Below are 23,738 nucleotides of genomic sequence, written 5' to 3' on the forward strand. Positions count from 1 at the left end.
GCCTCTCTTCGCTTTTTGCTCTGCTCACGCGAGAGTTGGGCACGGCAGTGGGGCGGGAAGGGAACCGGAGACACAACAAACATGGCGGCGGCGGTGACGAAGACGGCGGGGGCGACAGCGACGGCAGCGGCGTTGAACAAGGCGGTGGGGGTTCCTCGGTGCGACTGTCAGGCGGTAAGTAGCTGGTCGTCGGCTCAGACGGCGGTGACAGAGCTGAGCAGAGCGGTTAAGGAGGAGCGGCGCGGGTAGAGAGCCGGGTGTTCTCGACGGGCCGGCTGACTCCGCCCGGAACTCAGCCCCAGCGGAGGGGCGGGCGTGGTTGGTCGGTCGGTCGTTAGGGTCGCGACCCGGGACCTTCCTGACAGGAGCGCGGAGGGTGCGGTGTCTGGGCCTCCGGAGCCCCGAGGGAGCGGTGCCTGCGGTGGGGTGGCCGCCAGTTGGGGGCTTGGAGGCTCCTGGGTAGGGAGTAGCCCCTCTCGCTCTGACAGGTGGTCGCGAGGGCGGGGGCGGGGCGCGCCCCGAGGTTCGCGTCATCACTAGGTCCCTGGGCCGGGGGGCTCCGCTGAGGCGCGGGTCTCCTAAGCGTTCCGGATCCTGGTGAGGATGCCGCCCCGACGCCAGTTGCGGGCTGCAGGTTGGGAGGACTTTTAAAACCTCCCGTCTTTTATCAGACAGCCCTGTCTTGATCCTTTTCTACTGCTTGAGCACTCCCTCTACCTGGGGGGAGATGTGAGATGTAGGGAGGATTTTGCAACAAAGAACTGTTGAGGTTCGTGCAGGATTTAAATCTTAACGTAACTGGCTGAAGTGCGAGTAGCCAAGCCATCCACCTTCTAAGTGCTCGGTAACTGAATCCAAAGTGAAGTTAAACCGGTTCCGGCTGCCCCTAACCGTGCGGCCCAGTGTCCCCTCAGTGTGCTGTTGAGGTCCGAAGTGGATCGACCAGTGGGAAAAGAAATACAGGCTGTTTAAGTTGTGAGCTCTGAAGAACTTCAGTTTGGAAGACACACGACTTCTTTAGAATGACTATTTAAACATCTGAGCTAACAGTTTTACAGATTCCCTTTAGTTTTTATTTATGTTGTGCATTTAACACGACTATATATGTTAATATAATCTTGGGAATTCGTTACAGAGAATTGAGGTGTTTGGTGTTTTTTTGCCTCCAGGGATCCCAAGAGTTTCCAAAGGAAACGCGAAGTGTTTTGAGTCGCGATAGAGAGGATAATAAAGATGGGGATCAGATATGCCATTATTTGGCGTGCCTGGTGGGTTTCTTTCTTTAAACCTTTCCCGGCAAAGGTTTCCCTACGGGGCTAGGCTAGTACCTTGTTTTTATGCAGTTACAGCTGTTCGGTAGTACTAAGCCTGAGCCTAGAAGTGTGCTATGAACAACTGAAATAAATAATTTAATTTAGAAAGACAAAATTTTTTGCCAAAAATGAAATCTTAAGAAATCCACCAGCGGAGGGGGAAAAAAAACGATAGTCACACTGATGCATGTTACTCTTTGTTGTTTAGTTGGAGCTTTTGCTGAAATGAAGCTGCTGCTTTGGTCTTTCTCTTTTAGCTTAGTTTTCTGGTACTAGTAAAATTGGCACGTTATTTTATTAGCTTATTAAACCTGTGGATGCTAATTTTTTGTCACAAAGGTTTTGATTTGTGGTATATTTTTCTTTGCGGAACTCTGTATGGCTTTTCAATTTTAGTTGAAATTCCCTCCATGGCCTTTGGGAGTCCCTTGGTGTGTCTCCAGAGTAAATTTCGATTACTCTACATTTCATCAATGTTGGAGTGGCAAGAAAAAGGAGGAACTGATTTGGGTGAAAAGGTTAGATTGCATACATCTTTATTTCTTCCAATGTGTTTTTATTTATGTTTTATATTATGTTTTATGATTTCTCAAAGCCTCATAATGTCCCTTTTGCCTTCGAAGAACTTGCTTTTTAGCCAGTTATGTAATCAGAGGAAATGTGTTCTAATGCTTTCTGAAGTTCCATGTTCTCTGTACAAAGGAAGCGTTTGATACGTATTCTATAGCAGAGTAATCAGTGACCATAATTGTTAAGGTATAAAAGTATATATACATTCATTGAACTGCAGTCACTGTATGTATATAGGCTGTCTAAACCCCAAATTAAGTTATTGTAAAAGGAAGTTAGTCAACTACTTTCTGTAGATTAAATAGAATAGATCCTACTGCTGCCTAATCATGTTCTCAAAACCTCTTTTTAAAAAGAGAGTGTAGCTTATTAAAAAAAGAGTTTGGAAGGAAGGTAGGTTAAAGAGCCCCTTCTGGTTCTCATATTACCTCTCTTTCTTATGATTGTCTTCTAATTTGCATCACGATGCCTCTGTTTTAAATTGTTAGCTCCTAGTAAGAGGGTTTGTAGGTGTATTGATGAGCAACTTCCCTTTCTTAGTGTGAGACTGAAGGAGATCAGAGGACTTGAATATCAGGACCCAGAGAAGGTCAGAGAAAAGTTTAACTTATCTGCTTAAAGAGGTTTTTGTGTTCTTTTGGGATATCAAAACTTATTTCTTAGATGCTTCTTTCTTTGACTAGCATGGGTAATTTCTGGTTGTTTTGTAAGAACCTTATTTTGTGAGTTTTGAATGGGTAGTTGGGGAGAGATGTTGGCATAAAAATAATTTAGGTGCATTCTAGCCAATTTCTATATAGACGTATCTAGAACCCGTGGAATACCATGCCAGCTTAACTTTAATCAGAGGGGTCACAGGGAGGACTCAGAATTTTGCTGTATCATAGGAAATAATAATAGTGAAGTATGGTAATGAGGACATTATAGTTGGCTGATTCTGAAAGTACATTTTTATGTTAATATTTGCGAAAGTTTTGAAATTTATCACTGTCTTAGCTGCATCTCTAGATACCAGTTAATTTATGGAGTTCTTAAATTAAACATTGGGTCCTGAGACTGACGAGTACTTTATTAAAGATAAGAAGATGGTTTGGATACAAAAACCCTTAAATTTTTTTCCTCGATAGTAGGAAGTCTTCTGTAGTTTCAGGATTATTGTTCTTTTTTTAATTATTGTGATTAGAACTACTGACTTGAGATGGAGAAAGCTTGGTTTTGAACTGTAGACTCTATTCGTATTTAGGCATCTCTCATATAAAACTTGCTTGTTTTATAGACTAGACCCCTGCAAGGGCTTGCAAGTCTGCCGTGGGGGAGGGGTCTTGCAGGTCTGCATGAGAGGAGGTGATGTAGGTCAAGTGGGCACAAAAATGCTTAGGGATGGAATGACAATTTTTAAATCATTGCAGGATGTCTGTGGTTATAAATCATATCGATATATTTAAAATTCTTAAGAATAGAGTTTCTCTCAAGTTGACAGTGTTCAGTTCAGTTGCTCAGTCGAGTCCAACTCTTTGCGACCCCATGAACTGCAGCATGCCAGGCCTCCTCGTCCATCACCAATTCCTAGAGTTTACTCAAACTCATGTCCATTGAGTCAGTGATGCCATCCAACCATCTCATCCTCTGTCCTCCCCTTCTCCTCCTGCCTTTAATCTTTCCCAGCATCAGGGACTTCAAATGAATCAGTTCCTCACATCAGGTGGCCAAAGTATTGGAGTTTTTCAGCTTCAGCATCAGTCCTTCCAATGAATATTCAGGACTGATTTCCTTTAGGATGGACTGGTTGGATCTCCTTGCAGTCCAAGGGACTCTCAAGAGTCTTCTCCAACACCGCAGTTCAAAAGCATCAATTCTTCGGCGCTCAGCTTTCTTTATAGTCCAACTCTCACATCCATACATGACTACTGGAAAAACGATAGCTTTGACTAGACAGACATTTGTTAGTGAAGTAACGTCTCTGCTTTTTGATATACTGTCTAGGTTGGTCATAACTTTTCTTCCACGGAGCAAGCGTCTTTTAATTTCATGGCTGCAATCACCATCTGCAGTGATTTTGGAGCCCAAAAAAATAAAGTCTCTGACTGTTTCCATTGTTTCCCCATCTGTTTGCCAGGAAGTGATGGGACCAGATACCATGATCTTAGTTTTCTGAATGTTGAGTTTTAAGCCAAGTATTTCACTCTCCTCTTTCACTTTTATCAAGAGGCTCTTTAGTTCTTTGCTTTCTGCCATAAGGGTGGTGTCATCTGTATACCTGAGGTTCCTGATATTTCTCCCAGCAATCTTGATTCCAGCTTGTGCTTCATCCAGTCTAGTGTTTCTCATGATGTACTCTGCATATAAGTTGAATAAGCAGGGTGACAATATACAGCCTTGACGTACTTCTTTCCCGATTTGGAACCAGTCTGTTGTTCCATGTCCAGTTCTTACTGTTGCTTCTTGACCAATGTTGTCTTCCCTTTTTTCACTGGCATCCTTTGTGGTTGTTTTTTTAAGTCCATCGTACATTTTGATTGAAAATCAAATTTATGGCGGGGAACACAGTGAAATTTGTAATGTGACAATGTGATAATAGCCAGGACTGTCAGAATATGCCAGCCATCCTCTGTGATTAGGCTCATTTGTGTTCTTAAAACTTGAGACGCATGTATAAAAATGTCCTGCTTTTTTTCCCTGCAGTCTTGTGCGTTTTCCCCCCTGCTTTGTCATGTGTACTTTAGCAGTGTTATGGTTTCTAATCAGGATTTGGTATAATTTATCTTGCTGTTTAAGAAGTATATTCAGATATCCAGTGGAAACATCGGTTTTTATGTGAAGTGATCAGCAAAAAGTGACGCTAAGTTGAAATGAAACACGAGGATTTCTTTCTAAACTACAGCCTTGATAATTAGAACACAATCTGTAGGGCCTTAACAGCTTTTATATTTTAAAAAACAATTTCCCAGATCTTATTCTTTTTGGGGGAGGGGTATCTCCCAGTCCTTATACGTTTTATTACTTTTTTCCTTTTTATATTGAGAGAGGCCTTTACCTGTGTTGAATGGCAGCAGTAATAGCAAGCATTCATGCGTTCTTGATTCTAGAGGGAATGCATCTAAATTTCATCCCTTAGTTGTGATGTAGACTTCCGGAAGTTAGCCTTTAGCAGCTTGAGGAAGTTTGTTGTTTCTTTGTACCCAGTGCTGCTACTCTGTTTTTCTATGTGGGTTGGCAGTCTTTTCCCACTAGAAAGTTTCCTATTACTCCCTTTGTCTTTGAGGTTTTAAAATTTCACGATAATGTGTCTAAGTGTTATTTTATTACATGTTCTATTTTGTACTCTATGCTCCCTTTCAGATTGAAATGAAAGAAATCTTTAATTCTGGAAATTTCTTGATCATTTCTTTAAAAAGCATTTCTCTTTATTTTTCTCTATCATTTTGGAATTCATTCTGCATCTTTATCTGCTATTATTTCTTACCTTTTTATGTATATTTTTATGTTTCTCTCCATCCCTGTATATTTTGAGGTGTGGTTTTCAGGTTTATTGAGATATAATCTTCTTATGAATTCAGTTGCTCAGTCATGTACAGTTCTTTGCTACCCCATGGACTGCAGCACACCAGGCTTCCCTGTCCATCTTCTTATAGATTATTTTTATTTTTTTTGGCTGCACTGTGCAGCCTGGAGGACCTTAGTTGCCTAATCAGGGATCTAACCCATGCCCCCTGCCATGGAAGTGTGGAGTTTTAACCACTGGACCGCCAGGGAAGTCCCTATTACAGATTATTATCATTATATTTTTTAATCTTATTCTTGATGGTCTTTTTCATTGTAGCTGACTGGCCAACTTTTTCTTTTTTCCTAAGCAAAGGGCAGATTTTAAAGGACAAATAATCGGCAGAATCAAGTGTAGTCATAAATACTAATACAGCGATTAGAAAACAGAGAAGCAGTTCGGGTTAACAGACAGGATGGGAAAACAACTGAAGCAAACTGTTCAGAAGCCAGCAGTAATCCTTAAAACTGAGAAAGCTGAGCCAGATTAAAGCGAGTGAGTTAAAGAGGTGGCCTAAAGGAGGAAAATGAGAAGAGATGAGTTTGGGAAGTTGTAAGTTGATTTGGGAAATTGCAAATTGGAATATATGAATAATGGAGAAAAGTGGCCCATGTTTGTTTCATTGTAACCGCAGATGAGATATATAAAATGATAACATAAGACACTTGGAATTTTGGACAATGGGGAATTTCTTAATCTAAAGTATAACCATTTTTGGCTGCAGAAAAGCTGCTGTTATCTGAAAACATACCATAAACTACACATCTTGCAAGACACTTACAATTATGTGTAAAACTTTAAAACGGTACTGCAAATTGGTACTGTTACTTCATTTTACAAAATAGGATACTAAGGCTAGAGAAGACACTGTTCAGAGTCTTTAAGGTAGTAGCTTTAACCTAATACCACAATAATATTCTGTTCATCTAGAGGACAGACTTTCAGTAGCCTCAACTTTGTAGAAAACGGTGAAAAGAGACAGTAATAATAATGACCCCCTAGGCATCTCCTCAAAAAGGAGCAAAGAAACTATTCAAACATGTTGCCTTAAGACAAGTGAGAATTACCTGCAGATTCTTACTTGGCTGAATGTGTCTGGAATAAAGAACAAATTAAATGTTAGGAGAGAGGAAGGCAGAAGAGACAAAAATAAAATGTATCGGTCTGGGGCCAGTGAACAAGAGAAACCAAACCAGCCCCCCACCCCCACCCCACCCCACCCCGCCCCGCCCCGTGTTCTTATTGGTTCCTCAATTCAGTTCTGTTCAGTCGCTCTGACTCTTTGCGACACCATGAACTGCAGCACGCCAGGCCTCCCAGTCCATCACCAACTCCCGGAGTCCACCCAAACCCACGTCCACTGTGTCGGTGACGCCATCCAACCATCTCATCCTCTGTCGTCCCCTTCTCCTGCCCTCAATCTTTCCCAGCATCAGGGTGTTTTTCAGTGAGTCAGCTCTCCGCATCAGGTGGCCAAAGTATTGGAGTTTCAGCTTCAACATCAGTCCTTCCAATGAACACCCAGGACTGATCTCCTTTAGGATAGACTGGTTGGATCTCCTTGCAGTCCAAGGGACTCTCAAGAGTCTTCTCCAACACCACAGTTCAAAAGCATCAATTCTTCGGCGCTCAGCTTTCTTCATGTTCCAACTCTCACATCCATTCATGACCATGGGAAAAACCATAGCCTTGACTAGATGGACCTTTGTTGACAAAGTAATGTCTCTGCTTTTTAATATGCTGTCTAGGTTGGTCATAACTTTTTTTCCAAGAGGTAAGCGTCTTTTAATTTTATGGCTGCAGTCACCATCTGCAGTGATTTTGGAGCCCAGAAAAACAAAGTCTGGCACTGTTTCCACTATTTCCCCATCTATTTCCCATGAAGTGATGGGACTGGATGCCATGATCTTAGTTTTCTGAATGTTGAGCTTTAAGCCAACTTTTTCACTCTCCTCTTTCACTTTCATCAAGAGGTTCTTTAGTTCTTCTTCACTTTTTGCCATGAGGGTGGTGTCATCTGCATATCTGAGATTATTGATATTTCCCCCAGCAATGTTGATTCCAGGTTGTGCTTCCTCCAGCCCAGCGTTTCTCATGATGCACTCTGCGTATAAGTTAAATAAGCAGGGTGACAATATACAGCCTTGACGTACTCCTTTTCCTATTTGGAACCAGTCTGTTGTTCCATGTCCAGTTCTAACTGTTGCTTCCTGACCTGCATATAGGTTTCTCAAGAGGCAGGTCAGGTGGTCTGGTATTCCCATCTCTTTCAGAATTTTCCACAGTTTATTGTGATCCACACAGTCAAAGGCTTTGGCGTAGTCCATAAAGCAGAAATAGATGTTTTTCTGGAACTCTCTTGCTTTTTCAGTGATCCAGCAGATGTTGGCAATTTGATCTCTAGTTCCTCTGCCTTTTCTAAAACCAGCTTGAACATCTGGAAGTTCACGGTTCACGTATTGCTGAAGCCTGGCTTGGAGAATTTTAAGCATTACTTTACTTAGCGTGTGAGATGAGTGCAATTGTGCGGTAGTTTGAGCATTCTTTGACATTGCCTTTCTTTGGGATTGGAATGAAGACTAATATTTGTATACACAATCTATAGTAGCAACACTGTCAAGTTAGTCTGTTTCTAGTAGATTTCTAGTTAATTAAAACAGAAGTTTTTGTTTTTAAAATATTGGTCAAGTTGTTTGGGACGTCCTTGCTGGTCTAGTGGCTAAGCCTCCATGCTGCCAATGCAGGGGGCCAGGATTTGATCCCTGGTCAGAGAGCTAGATCCCACATGCCATAACTAAAGACCCTGTACACCGCAACTAAGACCCAAAGCAGCCAAAAAGAAAAACAAAACATTTTTTTTAAGTTGATCATGCTTTTGTTAATTGGAAAATGTGCTTTTATCTCATTTCTACAACACTGTAATTCTTGCCACGGAAACACTTAGGCTGAAAACGGTGGTGGCTCAGACCATAAAGAAAAGAACCCAGAGTGGTCCAAATATTCTTGAAGGAGAAAAACAACTGGTGGACTTAAATTACTGAGATATTAAGATTTTTATTACTGAGACTATGTGGTGATAGTGTGAGGAGAGACAAAAATAGGCCAATGGAACAGAATGAAGAATCCAGAAATAGCATCTCATATATCATCTGGTTTAGAAAGGTGAGAAAAGAGGCTGGTGGAGAAAGACTGGTCTATCAAATGCATGTTGTTAGGACAGTTGGATATCTCCATGGGGAGGAAAAGTGTATTTTGACTCGTAACTTTACAATCGACAAAGCTCAATTCCAGATAAAAATATGAAAGGTAAAAACAATAAAAATTTCACAAGAAAATACAGGAGAACATCTTCATGTAAAATATAGGCAAGGATACCAGCAGCTCTAAATGTAAAGGTAGGGGGAGGATGGGTAAATTGGACTCTATTAAGAACTTTTGTTCATCAAAAGTTACCTTTAAGAAAGTGAAAAGGCGAACCACAGAGTGTGAGAAGTACTCAAGATATACATACCTAATAAAGGGCTTCCCTGGTGGCTCAGTTGGTAAAGCATCCACCTGCAATGAGGGAGACATGGGTTCGATTTCTGGGTTGGGAAGATCTCCTGGAGGAGGGCATAGCAACCAGTATTCTTGCCTGGAGACTCCCCATGGACAAAGGAGCCTGGCGGGCTACAGTCCATGGGGGTCGCAAAGAGTAGGACACGTCTGATTCACTAAGCACAGCACAATAAAGAACTAATATCCAGAATATTGTGAAGAACTCTTACATATCAATTAGATAGACAACCCAATAGAGAAATGAACAAAAGACTTGAACAGATGCTTCACTGGGTGTGAAGTAGAGGTTATGTAAGCGGGAAGTTAACATAACAAGTACACAGCTTAATTAATTATCAAGTCATACAAATTAAAACCAGTGCGATACCACCATACACCCATCAAGATGGCTAAAATGAAAAAGGCAAAAAAAAAACCTGAGCATTGGTGAGGGTGTATGGCAACAGGACTCTTGTTCCACACTGATGGGAGTACAGATTGGTATACTCACTTTGAAAAACTATCTGGCATTATCTGAAGCTGAACCTTTAGGGTTCATTATCTGAACCCGAAGCATACCCTTCGGGCCAGCAGTTTCAACTGTCAGGGATGTGGAGCCCTTGGTGATGCACGGCAGGGCTACTGGCATGCTGGGAGCCTTCTGTTTCTTGACATTAGTGTTCATTTCATGGATGCGTTCATTTTGTGACAATTCACTAAGCCTCTACCCTTAGGACTGCTGCTTTTTTCTGTGCGTGTGCTATGCTTTGAGAAAAAGTTAAGCATATATACTGAGACATGAGTGATTTTAGCTTTAGATGCCTACTACTGGCTATCAAAGATAACTTTCTTAGATAGTAAATTACTCATTAAGTAGTTGGGGTTTAGGGAAAGAAATTTTTAGCATAAGGCATATTTTAGAACATGTGCATAAGTATGTTTTTATTGGAAGGAAAGACTTGTTGTCTCCTAGGTGCTAGACTTCCTCAGCTTGTTTTTACTAGAAAACTTTTTGGTTATTTGATTTGTGAATTTGGGCCATACACCTATGTGAAGACCAGTTTTTAGTTTATGGCTGCAAAATCTGACAGAGTTTCTCTCCCATCAGCATCAGGTATTTTTTTCTTTTCTGTAAAATTTTTTTTTTCTTTTTCTCAGAATGAGTAGGATGGTGAGTGATGGTAGAGGTGGTGATTTGGATTTCTAGGGCAGGGGTTGCAAAGTTTCAGCCCATAGGCCAAACCTGGCTCTGTACCTGCTTAGACCCTGATGCATGAAAGATTGAGGCCAGGAGGAGAAGGGGATGACAGGATAAGATGGTTGGATGGCATCATCGACTCAGTGGACATGGGTTTGGGTGGACTCCGGGAGTTGGTGATGGACAGGGAGGCCTGGCGTGCTGCGGTTCATGGGGTCGCAAAGAGTCGGACACTACTGAGCGACTGAACTGAATTTAGAAGATGATCACATTTATTCCTTTACGTATTGTCCATGTCTGCTTTTAGCTATAGTGACAATCGCAGGCTAAAATATTTCTTACCTGGCCCTTTTCAGAAAGTTTGCCACCACTGTTCTAGATCGCCTACTTCTAGAGTTCTCATTCGTGTGAGAATGTTGTCTTAAGACGCTTTGCTGTTTGATATGTAGTCACTAGCCACATGTAGCTATTTCACTTTTAAATTGAACAAAACTCAAGTCATTTGTATTAGCCACATTTGAGCCCTCCGTAGCTACATGTGGCTAGTAGCTCCTGTACTGGCCAATGCAGGCGTGCACCATGGGCGTCGTCCAGAAATTCTCTCCACCAGCCCTGTTTGAGCCACTTGGTTTCTCTACTGTCTCCTTCAATGATAATCCCTGCTGATATGCCGATTTCTTTCATCTGGGTTTTTCTTTTTGTAATTTCTTTCCATCCCAGTTTATTTAGATATTAAATATATGAATTGTTAACTGTTTTTTGTATGTCTTCTTTAGTTCACCAGGAAGATTATAAGATATTTAAAAGCAGGGACTGTGTTCTCTTGCTTTGTAGTACCTGGCCCATAATAATCTTCGTCAGTGTTGTTGTTTTAATACATACTGCATCTCCCTAAATAGTGTAAAATTATTTTATTTTCCCCCCATAGGTATAACGAACTGTAAACTCCAGAAATATTCATATATATATATATATATATCAAAATCAAAGATGGGTGAGAAGAAACCGGAGCCTTTGGACTTTGTGAAAGATTTCCAGGAATACCTAACTCAGCAGACCCATCATGTCAACATGATTTCTGGATCAGTTAGTGGGGACAAAGAAGCAGAGGCTCTTCAGGGAGGTAGATTCCTCTTAATACCATTAAATAATTCATTTTTTATACATGTAATGTTTGTGTGTTGTTATCCATAGTGTAAAGCCACTGTTGCTTGCTAATGTGAATCATTCTGTTTTGGGCAGAAGATGGGCTGTTTTTTTCCCCTTTCTTTAAGCGGGTCAGGTTTTGCTGAGGGAGAGGAAGCCCCCTCCCCAGAGCTTACCCTGGGGTCCAGAGATGCATTCTCTCCTGTGCAAAAATTGGAGATTCTAAATTTCCTTCCCATTCTCCAGGTCCCATTAGCTAACAGTGGTTACAAGGAGCCCAAAGGGGGTGCATCTTCACTACACAAGGCCTTTGGCCATTAGGAAATTTGTATCAGACCTGAGACAAAATAGAGGTTTCTGTTTCTTCTCTTAAAATGAAGAGAGGGCCCACCATGTGTGCTCACCTAGGAGGTGAAACTAGCAGAGAGAAAGCAGTGAGTACTTGAATCTGTCCTGCCTGCCCTACAGAGAGACCAGCAAGTTTGCTCCCGCACGGACTGAGGTCTCTTCCTGACCCTCACTTGGGAGGCAGCAAACTGCAGCCTGTGGGCCCCATCTGGACTGTTGGTGTGGTTGCTAAGAGTGGTTTCTACATTTGTAAATGGTTGGCGGGAAAAAGAAAAATAATGTCATGACACATGAAAACTAACACGAAATTGAAACTTCAGCATCCATAGTTTTACTGAAACAGAGCCATGCTTGCTGAGCTATTTTCTATAGCTGTTTTTGAGTTACAGCAGCAGAGTCCAGTAGCTGTGAGAGACCCTGTGGCCCACAAAGCCTGAAGTATTTGCTATCTGACCCTTGTGGGAAAAGTATGCTAACCTTTGACCTAGATGGCCTAGGGCTTTGTAATCCAGGGACCACCAACAGCAGAGATAAGGCATCACCTGCGAGCTGGTGAGAAGTGCAAACCATCAGGCCCACCCCAGATCGACTGAATCAGCAGGTGTATTTTAATACACTTCCCAAGTGATTCCATATGCACGTAAAATTTTGGAAGTCACTGCCTTAGAAAAGCAATGGGAGGAAGGGGGACACTGAGCCTTGTTGTCCCTCCAGTGCAGTGGACCCACTGGATTTTGGACTTGCACTAACCAACAAAGTCCCTTCTCTCCTCCTGGTGAGGGATGGAGGAAGCCATAGAGCAGAGGGCTCAAACTGTCCGTACTGTCCATCCATGGCTGCCTCCTGAAGAAGGTGTAGAAGTGCTTTTCCCATGAAACTGGAGGAATAGACACTCCCTCTAAATGCTCTAGTGTACAATTCCTGGACTCAGATCCGAGAGAGCAGGGCTGTAGTCCCCACCATCTGCTGGTTTTCCAGACCTGAGCACTTGTTCCTTCAGTTTACCTATACAAATTAGTTGATTAAAATTGAACAGCCAAACGTCTCTTAACTGATATTCTTACAGGTTCTAACATCCAGAGATGTGAGGTACAGTGTTTCCCTTTATGTGCTTAATTAGAATTTTAAGATCCTAAATGCAACCCAGGGTCTAGAACATACATGTAAGCTGAGTGGAACTATAAAACTCAACATGAATTACTCTAGATTAAATAGACTAGGATTTGGGGAGTTGATCATGACAGCCCATTGTATTTATAGAAGTGGCTAGAACCTTAAACATGTAATTGCCATCACTGTTTACTCCCCTCTGTCTCCTTACCTGTCAGATAAAGGTAATGCCCTGTTCTCTTCCTCAAAAGCATGTTGAGCACTGATATGTGTTAGTGATTTGAGAACCCCTCCTATAATGCTGCTTTTGTATGGAATTAATGTCAGTTCAGAAAGACATGTGATTTTTGTGAATTTAACTTTTATGCTAAGTGACCTGTCAGTTTATGAAAGATTTCCTACCACTCAACACTAAATTGCTAAATTGAGTTGATGCTGAGATGCATAATTTCTTTTGCTATACTTTGTTTGTAGCTGGAACAGATGGTGATCAAAATGGACTTGATCACCCATCTGTTGAAGTTTCCCTGGATGAAAACTCAGGAATGTTAGTAGACGGGTTTGAAAGGACCTTTGATGGAAAGCTCAAGTGTCGGTACTGCAACTATGCCAGCAAAGGCACCGCCCGGCTCATTGAACACATTAGAATTCACACAGGTAACAGAGGAGGGGCTGGAGAGGGGCCAAGGAGGGCAGGTTGATCTGTCATATAAATAGTTGTGATTGTTTGAAAATGAAGGTTGATGTAAGGTTTGAGTAAATGGAGAAGTGAATCCAGTTTTACAAAGCAATAGCATGACAGCATACAAGGAAGGAAGGCCCCTTGTAAGCTCCCCCTTCCTTAGCTATCTTCCTTCGTGATCTAAACTCCATATCTGTCAGCTTCTCATGTTGGCCGGCAGAATGAAGTGATAAATGTTTTTATCTTTATCCTAAGTCCATTGCCATTGCGGACTAGGGAGGAGTTTTCTGTACAATTGCAGGCGACACTGCTAACCCTTAGACGTTGCCTTAGCCATCCCTTCTGTGAAAGGAGTGTCTTCCACTAGTCAGTATGGTATGAAGATTGTTGTATGCAGCTTTCTTAACAGATTTTAATAATCTTTTGTGCATGTGTGTATTTCCGAAAAGCGTTTTATTTTTGATCAGTTTCTAAATAATGAATGGACAGAATATGAAACTTTTCATAAATGAGCTACTCCTGCAGTTTCTCTCCCATTTTTCCTTTTAAACAGGTGAGAAACCTCATCGATGTCACTTGTGTCCATTTGCATCTGCCTATGAGCGTCATCTGGAAGCCCACATGCGTTCCCATACAGGAGAAAAACCATACAAATGTGAATTGTGTTCCTTCCGCTGCAGTGACCGAAGCAACCTGTCCCATCATCGAAGGCGCAAGCATAAAATGGTACCAATTAAAGGTACTAGGTCTTCCTTAAGCAGCAAGAAAATGTGGGGGGTTTTACAGAAGAAAACTAGCAACCTGAACTATAGCAGAAGAGCACTCATCAACTTAAGCCCGCCTTCCATGGTGGTTCAGAAGCCAGACTACCTTAATGATTTTACCCATGAAATCCCAAACATCCAGACTGACTCCTATGAAAGTATGGCGAAAACCACACCAACTGGAGGCCTGCCAAGAGACCCCCAAGAACTCATGGTTGACAACCCTTTAAACCAGCTCTCAACTCTAGCCGGACAGCTGTCCAGTTTGCCACCTGAAAACCAAAACCCTGCGTCCCCGGATGTAGTTCCCTGCGCCGAGGAGAAGCCCTTCATGGTGCAGCAGCCCTCTGCCCAGGCGGTAGTTTCTGCCGTGTCAGCAAGTCTTCCGCAGAGCTCCTCTCCCACCAGCCCCGAGCCTCGGCCGTCACACGGTCAAAGGAACTACAGTCCGGTGGCAGGGCCGAGCAGTGAACCGAGTGCCCACACAAGTACTCCAAGCGTGGGAAACAGCCAGCCGAGCACTCCAGCTCCCACCCTGCCCGTCCAGGACCCGCAGCTTCTCCACCACTGCCAGCACTGTGACATGTACTTTGCCGACAATATCCTTTACACCATCCACATGGGATGTCATGGGTATGAAAATCCTTTTCAGTGTAACATATGTGGGTGCAAATGTAAAAACAAGTATGATTTTGCCTGTCATTTTGCAAGAGGGCAACATAACCAACACTGAAAACAATCACGCTCTGCTTCCCTTGCTTTGCCTTTTTGTGTTTTGTAGTTTACTGTTGTTTCTTGCGGGGGAGGGGTGGGGTGGTGTCATCCCTAATAAGGTGTCTGCTAATTTAAAGTTTTATACATATAGAGTATAAGTTTGACAGTGGAAACAAAATGTCTGTTTTCTTTTTTTCATAGAAGCCTCGTCAGGGTCATTTATGTATTAGAAGAGTTGGACACATTGGTATCTTAATTTTTTTTTCCTTTCATTTAGACATTTGAGAATTTGAGTGCAATCATAATCTTACAAGTGGTTATTTAAATTTCTCACATTTACAGTCCATAAAAACATCAAGGCTGATGGATACTCTTGGTATTTCAACATCTAAATTGCCGCTAGATGTTATTTCTGCCATAATTTCAAAATGGTAGAATAAATTACTTTCTCTTTCAAAATCTATTCCAACTTATTTCAGTGTTTTGTAGAGGAATTGCCTTTGAAATTGCCCTTAATTAAAAATTAGTTAACATAGCTTAGTTGAATATTTCAACTATTACCTGGTAATAGTAAAGCAGTATCAGTGTAGTAAATCTTTCTTTTTTCCGTAAGGGCAAATGTAAAACATTTAATTCTTTTAAAATTAAAGTTATAAATATATGAAGTAAAGGTTCTGAAAATAAATGAAACTTTAAAACTGTAAATTGAAAATGGAGTTTAATATTTAAAATACCTGCTTATTCAGTTTCTAGTTTAAACACAGCAGTTTTCCATTGTATTTTTATTGTAATTTATTTTAAAAACTACCAGGAAGTACTCCAGAACGCTAGAAATATCAGAAGGTTATCTATGAAGATGGCTTTTTTCCTTTTAATTTGAATTTTTCATTTAAATCTTCATTCTAATGTTATATATGCATTTTACAACCAAACTGAGAATCTGTTATTCCTTCCATTCCTTTGGTGACCAAAGAGGTACAGTGGAAGTCATCCATCTTATTCCTAGGAAATGTGGTCCTTCCAAAAAAAAAAAATCTGAAGTTTCCTTTTCCTGCCTTCTATCCATTTATTGGCATAATTCTCAAGAAAAGGTAGATATAGAAACAAATGGGAAAATGTGTTGGTGAAGTAACATTTACAAAAATGAGAACATATGTCCACAACGAATTCTATCCTCCTCTTCAGAATTGGCCGTTTAAGATATTTTCTGTGAATTCAAGTTATAACACTTACTTGCAGTTTTACCAGTCTTTCATGTACGGCAAGAAAACTATATGAAAACTGTGAACTGAATTGTCGCCTTAGTAGAAGAGGATATACATATAAAAATGCATTTAAACATATTTGTTTACAAAAATAAAACTTGCTATATAAATCTAGAATAATTTTGAATAGGAGGCTGTTGTTTTTATATTGTGTAATAACTAGCTTACTCTGAGGACAGCTTGGTCAAACAATAAAATATATTGTTACTAACTGTTGGTTTCTGTGTACTTTGCAAAATTTTTGTTTTTAATTTGGTTCAAATCTTGAAAGTGTTACTAATTGGCCTCTTAAAGCAAACATTTTAATTATTAAGCATTAACTAAAAAGGACTTCTACTCTTAAAGTGAAAGGGAAATATTGGTGGTATCTGTCCACAAAAACCCCCAAGTGCCAAGTTAATGGATCTTTTGCCCTCTCTTCCAAATACTACAAAGCCATTAAAATGAGTTCTTGTGGTTTAATCTAATCTCCACTGCACTGTGGCAAGAACAGCACTGAGGAGTTTCTCTAGACAGCTCTCTTTGTCAGTCTGAGGCCTGTGAATCTCGAGTCTGCAGTCTCTTCTGCTCTGTCGCTTGGAGCTCTTGCTCTTCGGATCAGTTTTAGAGCAGCCTTTTCCAGATGTGTAACTTGACCCTCATATGTATATACTGTCAGAAACAGGGTGCTGTCATTTGGACTCTTTTGTATTTATTTTTTTCTTCTATATTATTCTTCATATAAAAGCAATACCACAAAATAGAAAATGGAAGTTTTCATTAAACAAAAAGGAAGAACTCTCATGTTAAAACCAGTTTATTTACTGTATATTCTGGGCCAAATAGTGACAAGTATTTTTTTTTTTTCTGACAATTAAAGATGCTTTGAAAGAGCATTTTAGTTAAGATAATTTTTTCATAATTACAAACTAGAATGTATAATGTTAAAATTCCTATGACTTAAAGAGCATAGTTGTATTCCAAAGGTATCAATGCTTGAAAGCTACAGTTAATTCTAAATGCACTAATGTTTTTGAAGCAAATCTAACTTAGAAACTTTTTTAGTATTGTATTTTTTTAAATATTTAGGATTTTATTTAAATTTTTTGAGAATTAAATTCTGTATTGGAAAGATATTATCTTCCATTAAGTATTGAATATGTTTCTCCCATTTTATTTTTAATCATATATTTTATAGAAATGAGTTGAGAAAAGTTTAACATGTACTATTTATAATACTTTGCTGATAACAGGCAATGTTCTGAAACTAAATTTATTTTTGTTCAGTGAACATAAGTTTAGATTTTTAAAGTTGGTAGATAATTTATCTCCACTAATATTTTTTTAAGAAACTGTGACGAGATTAACACGGAATAATTTTATTTCAGATTTTTATTAATATAGTATGTAGCTACAACTTCTTGAAACTCAAGTAAAAGCTAGACTTTTACTTTGAAAAAATTTAATTGGATATTTTCCAGTGCTGTCTCATTTTAGAAATGTGTTTGCCATTCATCTGCAGAACTGTTTGACAAAGGGAATATTACCTAAAAAAAATGTCCAGAGATAAACCTCATTTAAGTTCTACAAAAATATTTATCAAATGGAAATATTATTTTTAAAAAATTCCCTGCTAAGGACTTTTTATTAAGTAGTCTTAGAGGAGATATGATTTCTAGAACTTGGTTTCATTAATATGTACTTTGATGTAAAGAACATATTTTGTATGTAAAATATAAAACGAGTATGGTTGCAAAACACACTATATTTAGGGATTCCAGAGAGCAGTTTAATGCTGAAATAACTCTATCTAGTATGTAGTTCATATTGTGAATGAAGCTTTGCTTTTGTAATGTATGAATAAAAAAATCACACTTTCTAATGGATCTCGATTTTTCTTTTTTAAAAACTAGGATCTAGTTTTGTTAATATTTTTTCAGTATGTCAATGTTAATTTTTTTTTTTTTTTAAAGAAAAGGTTTTATGGCTACATTGGTTTCGATTTGTAGAATGCCTTACCCATGAGAAGATCTGTCACATGAGTTACCAAAAACAAAAATGGTAACATAATTAGCATTTTGTCTCCTTCCTAATTTCTCTGTATTTAAGGTGTGACCCCCTTAAAGTGTTGTGGCACAGGAATGAGGATCCTCTGCTGCTCAATTATTCATGTCATGTTGGGTTCCTTTAATGGACTGGAACCTGGTGATCCAGAGTCGACCGATAAGAAAGTAAAGGAGAGAGAAAGAGGCTGATTCTCCTTGGTTTATGCAGAAGGCCAGTAAAGCCCCTGACACGGCGCCCTCTCAATGGAGTGAAGGCGCAGAGCACCTTCTCAGGAGGGTCTTAGAAGCCTGAGCAGGAAAGTGAACTCAGAGAGCCTCTGCGTTCCAGGGGATCAGCCTGAAAGAGAGAGGGGGAGAGAGAGAAAGCAAGACACGGGGACCAAAGCTCTGATGAAGCTAAGGTGTCTTATTCAACATTTTGTAGGTATTTATACTGTCTTACAAGATAGCTATTTTCAGCAGAGATAAAATCAAAACTTACAAGTTATCAAGGAACCATGAGGTCATGCATATGAAAGAGAGAGGGTTGTAAATAATCACTTCTACCATATGGTTCACTTTCACTTTCACAAGAAGGAAGAGGGTACTTAACACCATATAGAAAAACTAATGAAGGAAATGCTTGGATTCCCCCCCCCCTTGCCTCTCCTCTTAATTCCTGAATATTCAGGAACAGAAAATTCCTGACAGATCCAAAACAGCACACAAGAAGCCTCCTGTTACATGCTTCCTGACAATGTCACGTCTGACAAGTGACTGATTGAAGGAGTTTCTGTTACGACAAATGAACTGATTTTATTTCCCTCTCTTCACTGAATATGACATTCTAGGTGCTGTTGCTGCAAATGGCCTTATTTCATTCTTAATGGCTGAGTAACATGCGAGTTGGACTATAAAGAAAGCTGAGCGCCGAAGAATTCATGGGGTTGCAGAGTCGGACACGACTGAGTGACTGAACTGAACTGAACATTCCATCATATATATGTACCATATCTTTGTCCATTCCTCTGTCAATGGACATTTAGGTTGCTTCCATGTCTTGACTATCATCAACAGTGCTGCAGTGAACATTCAGTTCAGTTCAGTCTCAGTTGAGTCTGACTCTTTGTCAGACTGGGCTGTAAGAAGCACAAGCTGGAATCAAGATAGCCGGGAGAAATATCAATAACCTCAGATATGCAGATGACACCACCCTTATGGCAGAAAGTGAAGAACTAAAAAGCCTCTTGATGAAAGTGAAAGAGGAGAGTGGAAAAATTGGCTTAAAGCTCAACATTCAGAAAACTAAGATCATGGCATCTGGTCCCATCACTTCATGGGAAATAGATGGGGAAACAGTGGAAACAGTGTCAGACTATTTTTTTGGGCTCCAAAATCACTGCAGATGGTGATTGCAGCCATGAAATTAAGAGACGCTTACTCCTTGGAAGGAAAGTTATGACCAACCTAGATAGCATATTCAAAAGCAGAGACATTACTTTGCCAACAAAGGTCCGCCTAGTCAAGGCTATGGTTTTTCCAGTGCTTATGTATGGATGTGAAAGTTTCTTCACATATCTATGAAGAAAGCTGAGTGCCGAAGAGTTGATGCTTTTGAACTATGGTATTGGAGAAGACTCTAGAGAGTCCCTGGACTGCAAGGCGATCCAACCAGTCCGTTCTAAAGGAGATCAGTCCTGAGTGTTCATTGGAAGGACTGATGTTGAAGCTGGAAGTCTAATACTTTGGCCACCTCATGCAAAGAGTTGACTCATTGGAAAAGACTGATGCTGGGAGGGATTGGGGGCAGGAGGAGAAGGGGACGACAGGATGAGGTGGCTGGATGGCCTCACTGACTCAATGGACATGAGTTTGAAACTCTGGGATTTAGTGATAGACAGGGAGGCCTGGTGTGCTGCGATTCATGGGGTCACAGAGTCGGACATGACTGAACTGAACTGAAGGAACCTCCATATTGTTCTCCGTAGTGGCTATACCAATTCACATTGTCACCAACAGTGAGAATTTATATTCTCACCAATTTAAATTCTCTCCACACCCTCTCCAGCATTTCTTGTTTGTGGAAGTTTTGATTACAGCCACTCTAGCTGCTGTGAGGTGGTATCTCCCAGTAGTTTTGATTTGCATTTCTCTAATAACTAGCAATGTTGAACATATTTTCATGTGCCTATTGGACATCTGTCCTCTTGGATAAATGTCTATTCAGGTCGTCTGCCTATTTTTTGAGTGGGTTGTTTGTTTTGATGCTATTAAGTGTCAAGCTGTTTCTAAGTTTTGGAGACTTAACCCCATATCAGTCACATAGTTTGCAAGTAATTTCTCCCAGTGTGTGAGTTGTCTTTTCATTTTATTTCCTTTGCAAAAGTTTTTGAGTTTAAGTAGGTCTCATTCATTTATTTTTGCTTTTATTTCCATTATTCTGGGAGATGGATCAAAAATGGTGTTGCTAGGATTTATGTCAGAGAGTGTTCTGCCTGTGTTTTCCTCTTAAGAGTTTTATAGTGTCCAATCTCACATTTGGGTCTTTAATCCATTTTGAGCTTATTTTTGTATATGGAGTTAAGGAATGATCTAATTTCATTTTTTTACATGTGGTTGTCCAGTTTTCCCAGCACCATTTGTTGAAGAGGCTGTCTTTTCCAACACTCTGTAGTCCTGCCTCCTTTGTCTTAGATTGACTATAGTTGCATGGGCTTATTTCTGAGTTTTCTATCCTGTTCCATGGATCTATGGAGAGGGCAATGGCACCCCACTCCAGTACTCTTGCCTGGAAAATCCCATGGACAGAGGAGCCTGGTGGGCTGCAGTCCATGGGGTCGTGAAGAGACGGACACGACTGAGCGGCTTGACTTTCACTTTTCACTTTCATGCATTGGAGAAGGAAGTGGCAACCCACTCGAGTATTCTTGCCTGGAGAATCCCAGGGATGGGGGAGCCTGGTGGGCTACCATCTATGGGATCACACAGAGTCGGACACGACTGAAGCGACTTTGCAGCCAGTACCATACTGTTTTGATGACTAGCTTTGTAGTATAGTCTGACATCAGTATAGTATAGCCTGATTCCACCAACTCTGTTTTCTTTTTCTCCCCCTCCAAGATTGCTTTGGCTATTCAGGGTCTTTTGTGTCTCCATACAGATTTTGAGATTTTCTGTTCTAGTTCTGTGAAAAATGCCATTGGTAACTTGACAGGGATTGCATTGAATCTGTATATTGCCTTAAGTAGTATAGTTATTTTGACAGTATTGATTCCTAAGGTCCATCTAATCAAGGCTATGGTTTTTTCAGTAGTCATGTATGGATGTGAGAGTTGGACCGTGAAGAACGCTGAGCGCCAGAGAATTGATGCTTTTGAACTGTGGTGTTGGAGAAGACTTAAGAGTTCCTTGGACTGCAAGGAGATCCAACCAGTCCATTCTGAAGGAGATCAGCCCTGGGATTTCGTTGGAAGGAATGATGCTAAAGCTGAAGCTCCAGTACTTTGGCCACCTCATGTGAAGAGTTGACTCATTGGAAAAGACTCTGATGCTGGGAGGGATTGGGGGCAGGAGGAGAAGGGGATGACAGAGGATGGGATGGCTGGATGGCATCACTGACTCAATGGATGTGAGTCTGAGTGAATTCTGGGAGTTGGTGATGGACAGGGAGGCCTGGCGTGCTGCGATTCATGGGGTCACAAAGAGTCGGACACGACTAAGCGACTGAACTGAACTGAATCCACAAACATGGTATATCTTTCCATCTGTTTATGTCCTCTTTGATTTCTTTCATCAGCATCTTATAGTTTTCTAACTAAAGGTCTTTTGTCTCCTTAGTGAAGTGAAGTGAAGTTGCTCAGTTGTGTCCAACTCTTTGCGACCCCATGGACTGTAGCCTACCGTGCTCCTCTGTCCATGGGATTTTCCAGGCAAGACTACTGGAGTGGGTTGCCATTTCCTTCTCCAGGGGATCTTCCTGACCCAAGGATTGAACCCGGGTCTCTTGCATTGTAGGCGGATGCTTTACCATCTGTGCCACCAGTCTCCTTAGGTAGGTTTATTCCTAGGTATATTATTCTTTTTGATGCAATGGTAAATGGAATTGCTTCTTGAATTTCTCTTTCTGATCTTTCATTGTTTGTTAGTGTGTAGAGATGCAACAGATTTCATGTGTTAAATTTTGTAACCTGCAACTTTACCAAATTCATTGATGAGCTCTAGTTTTCTGGTAGCATCTTTAGGATCTTTTATGTACAGAACCACCTGACCTGCCTCTTGAGAAACCTATATGCAGGTCAGGAAGCAACAGTTAGAACTGGACATGGAACAACAGACTGGTTCCATCCAAACAGGAAAAGGAGTACGTCAAGGCTGTATATTGTCACCCTGCTTATTTAACTTATATGCAGAGTACATCATGAGAAACGCTGGGCTGGAGGAAGCACAACCTGGAATCAAGATTGCTGGGAGAAATATCAATAACCTCAGATATGCAGATGACACCACCACTTTTGTGGCAGAAAGTGAAGAGGAACTAAAAAGCCTCGATGAAAGAGGAGAGTGAAAAAGTTGGCCTAAAGCTCAACATTCAGAAAACTAACATCATGGCATCTGGTCCCGTCACTTCATGGGAAATAGATGGGGAATCAGTGGAAACAGTGTCAGACTTTATTTTGGGGGGCTCCAAAATCACTGCAGATGGTGATTGCAGCCATGAAATTAAAAGATGCTTACTCCTTGGAAGGAAAGTTATGACCAACCTAGATGGCATATTCAAAAGCAGAGACATTACTTTGCCAACAATAGTTCATCTAGTCAAGGCTATGGTTTTTCCAGTGGTCATGTATAGATGTGAGAGTTGGACTGTGAAGAAAGCTGAGCACTGAAGAATTGATGCTTTTGAACTGTGGTGTTGGAGAAGATTCTTGAGAGTCCCTTGGACTGCAAGGAGATTCAACCAGTCCATCCTAAAGGAGATCAGTCCCAGGTGTTCATTGGAAGGACTGATGTTGAAGCTGAAGCTCCAATACTTTGGCCACCTCATACGAAGAGCTGACTCATTGGAAAGACTCTGATGCTGGAAGGGATTGGGGGGCAGGAGGAGAAGGGGACAACAGAGAATGAGATGGCTGGATGGCATCATGGACTCAATGGACGTGAGTTTGAGTGAACTCCAAGAGTTGGTGATGGACAGGGAGGCTTGGCATGCTGCAATTCATGGGGTCGCAAAGAGCTGGACATGACTGAACTGACTGAACTGATGTACAGAATCACACTACCTGTAAACAGTGAAAGTTGAACTCACTTTCCAATTTGGAGTCCCATTTCTTCTTTTTCTTCTCTGATTATTGTAGCTAGGACTTCCAAAATTAAGTTGAAGAAAACAGATGAGAGTGGACATCCTTGTCTTGTTCCTGATCTTAGAGGGAATGCTTTTCGCCACTGAGCATGATGCTAGCTATAGGTTTGTCATAAGGCCTTTCTCATGTTGAGGAATGTACCCTCTATATCCAGTTTCTGGAGAGT

General features: G+C 40.8%; 1 protein-coding gene across 4 annotated transcripts; it reads left to right on the forward strand.

Moving 5' to 3' along the window:
• On the forward strand, positions 34-18,049 carry IKZF5 (IKAROS family zinc finger 5). Of its 4 annotated transcripts, none has more exons than XM_005698579.3 (5): positions 34-174; positions 1,710-1,831; positions 11,088-11,282; positions 13,238-13,420; positions 13,999-18,049. In XM_005698579.3, exons 3-5 carry the CDS (start codon positions 11,150-11,152, stop codon positions 14,940-14,942), a joined length of 1,260 nt encoding a protein of 419 aa, XP_005698636.1. In that variant the 5' UTR covers positions 34-174; positions 1,710-1,831; positions 11,088-11,149; the 3' UTR covers positions 14,943-18,049. The 4 variants fall into 4 exon arrangements, with proteins under 4 accessions (XP_005698636.1, XP_005698635.1, XP_017896857.1 ...); XM_018041367.1 differs by lacking the exon at positions 34-174 and adding an exon at positions 192-459; XM_005698578.3 differs by lacking the exon at positions 1,710-1,831.

Source organism: Capra hircus, chromosome 26 (assembly GCF_001704415.2).
Source record: "Capra hircus breed San Clemente chromosome 26, ASM170441v1, whole genome shotgun sequence".
In the NCBI taxonomy this organism is placed as follows: Eukaryota; Metazoa; Chordata; class Mammalia; order Artiodactyla; family Bovidae; genus Capra; species Capra hircus.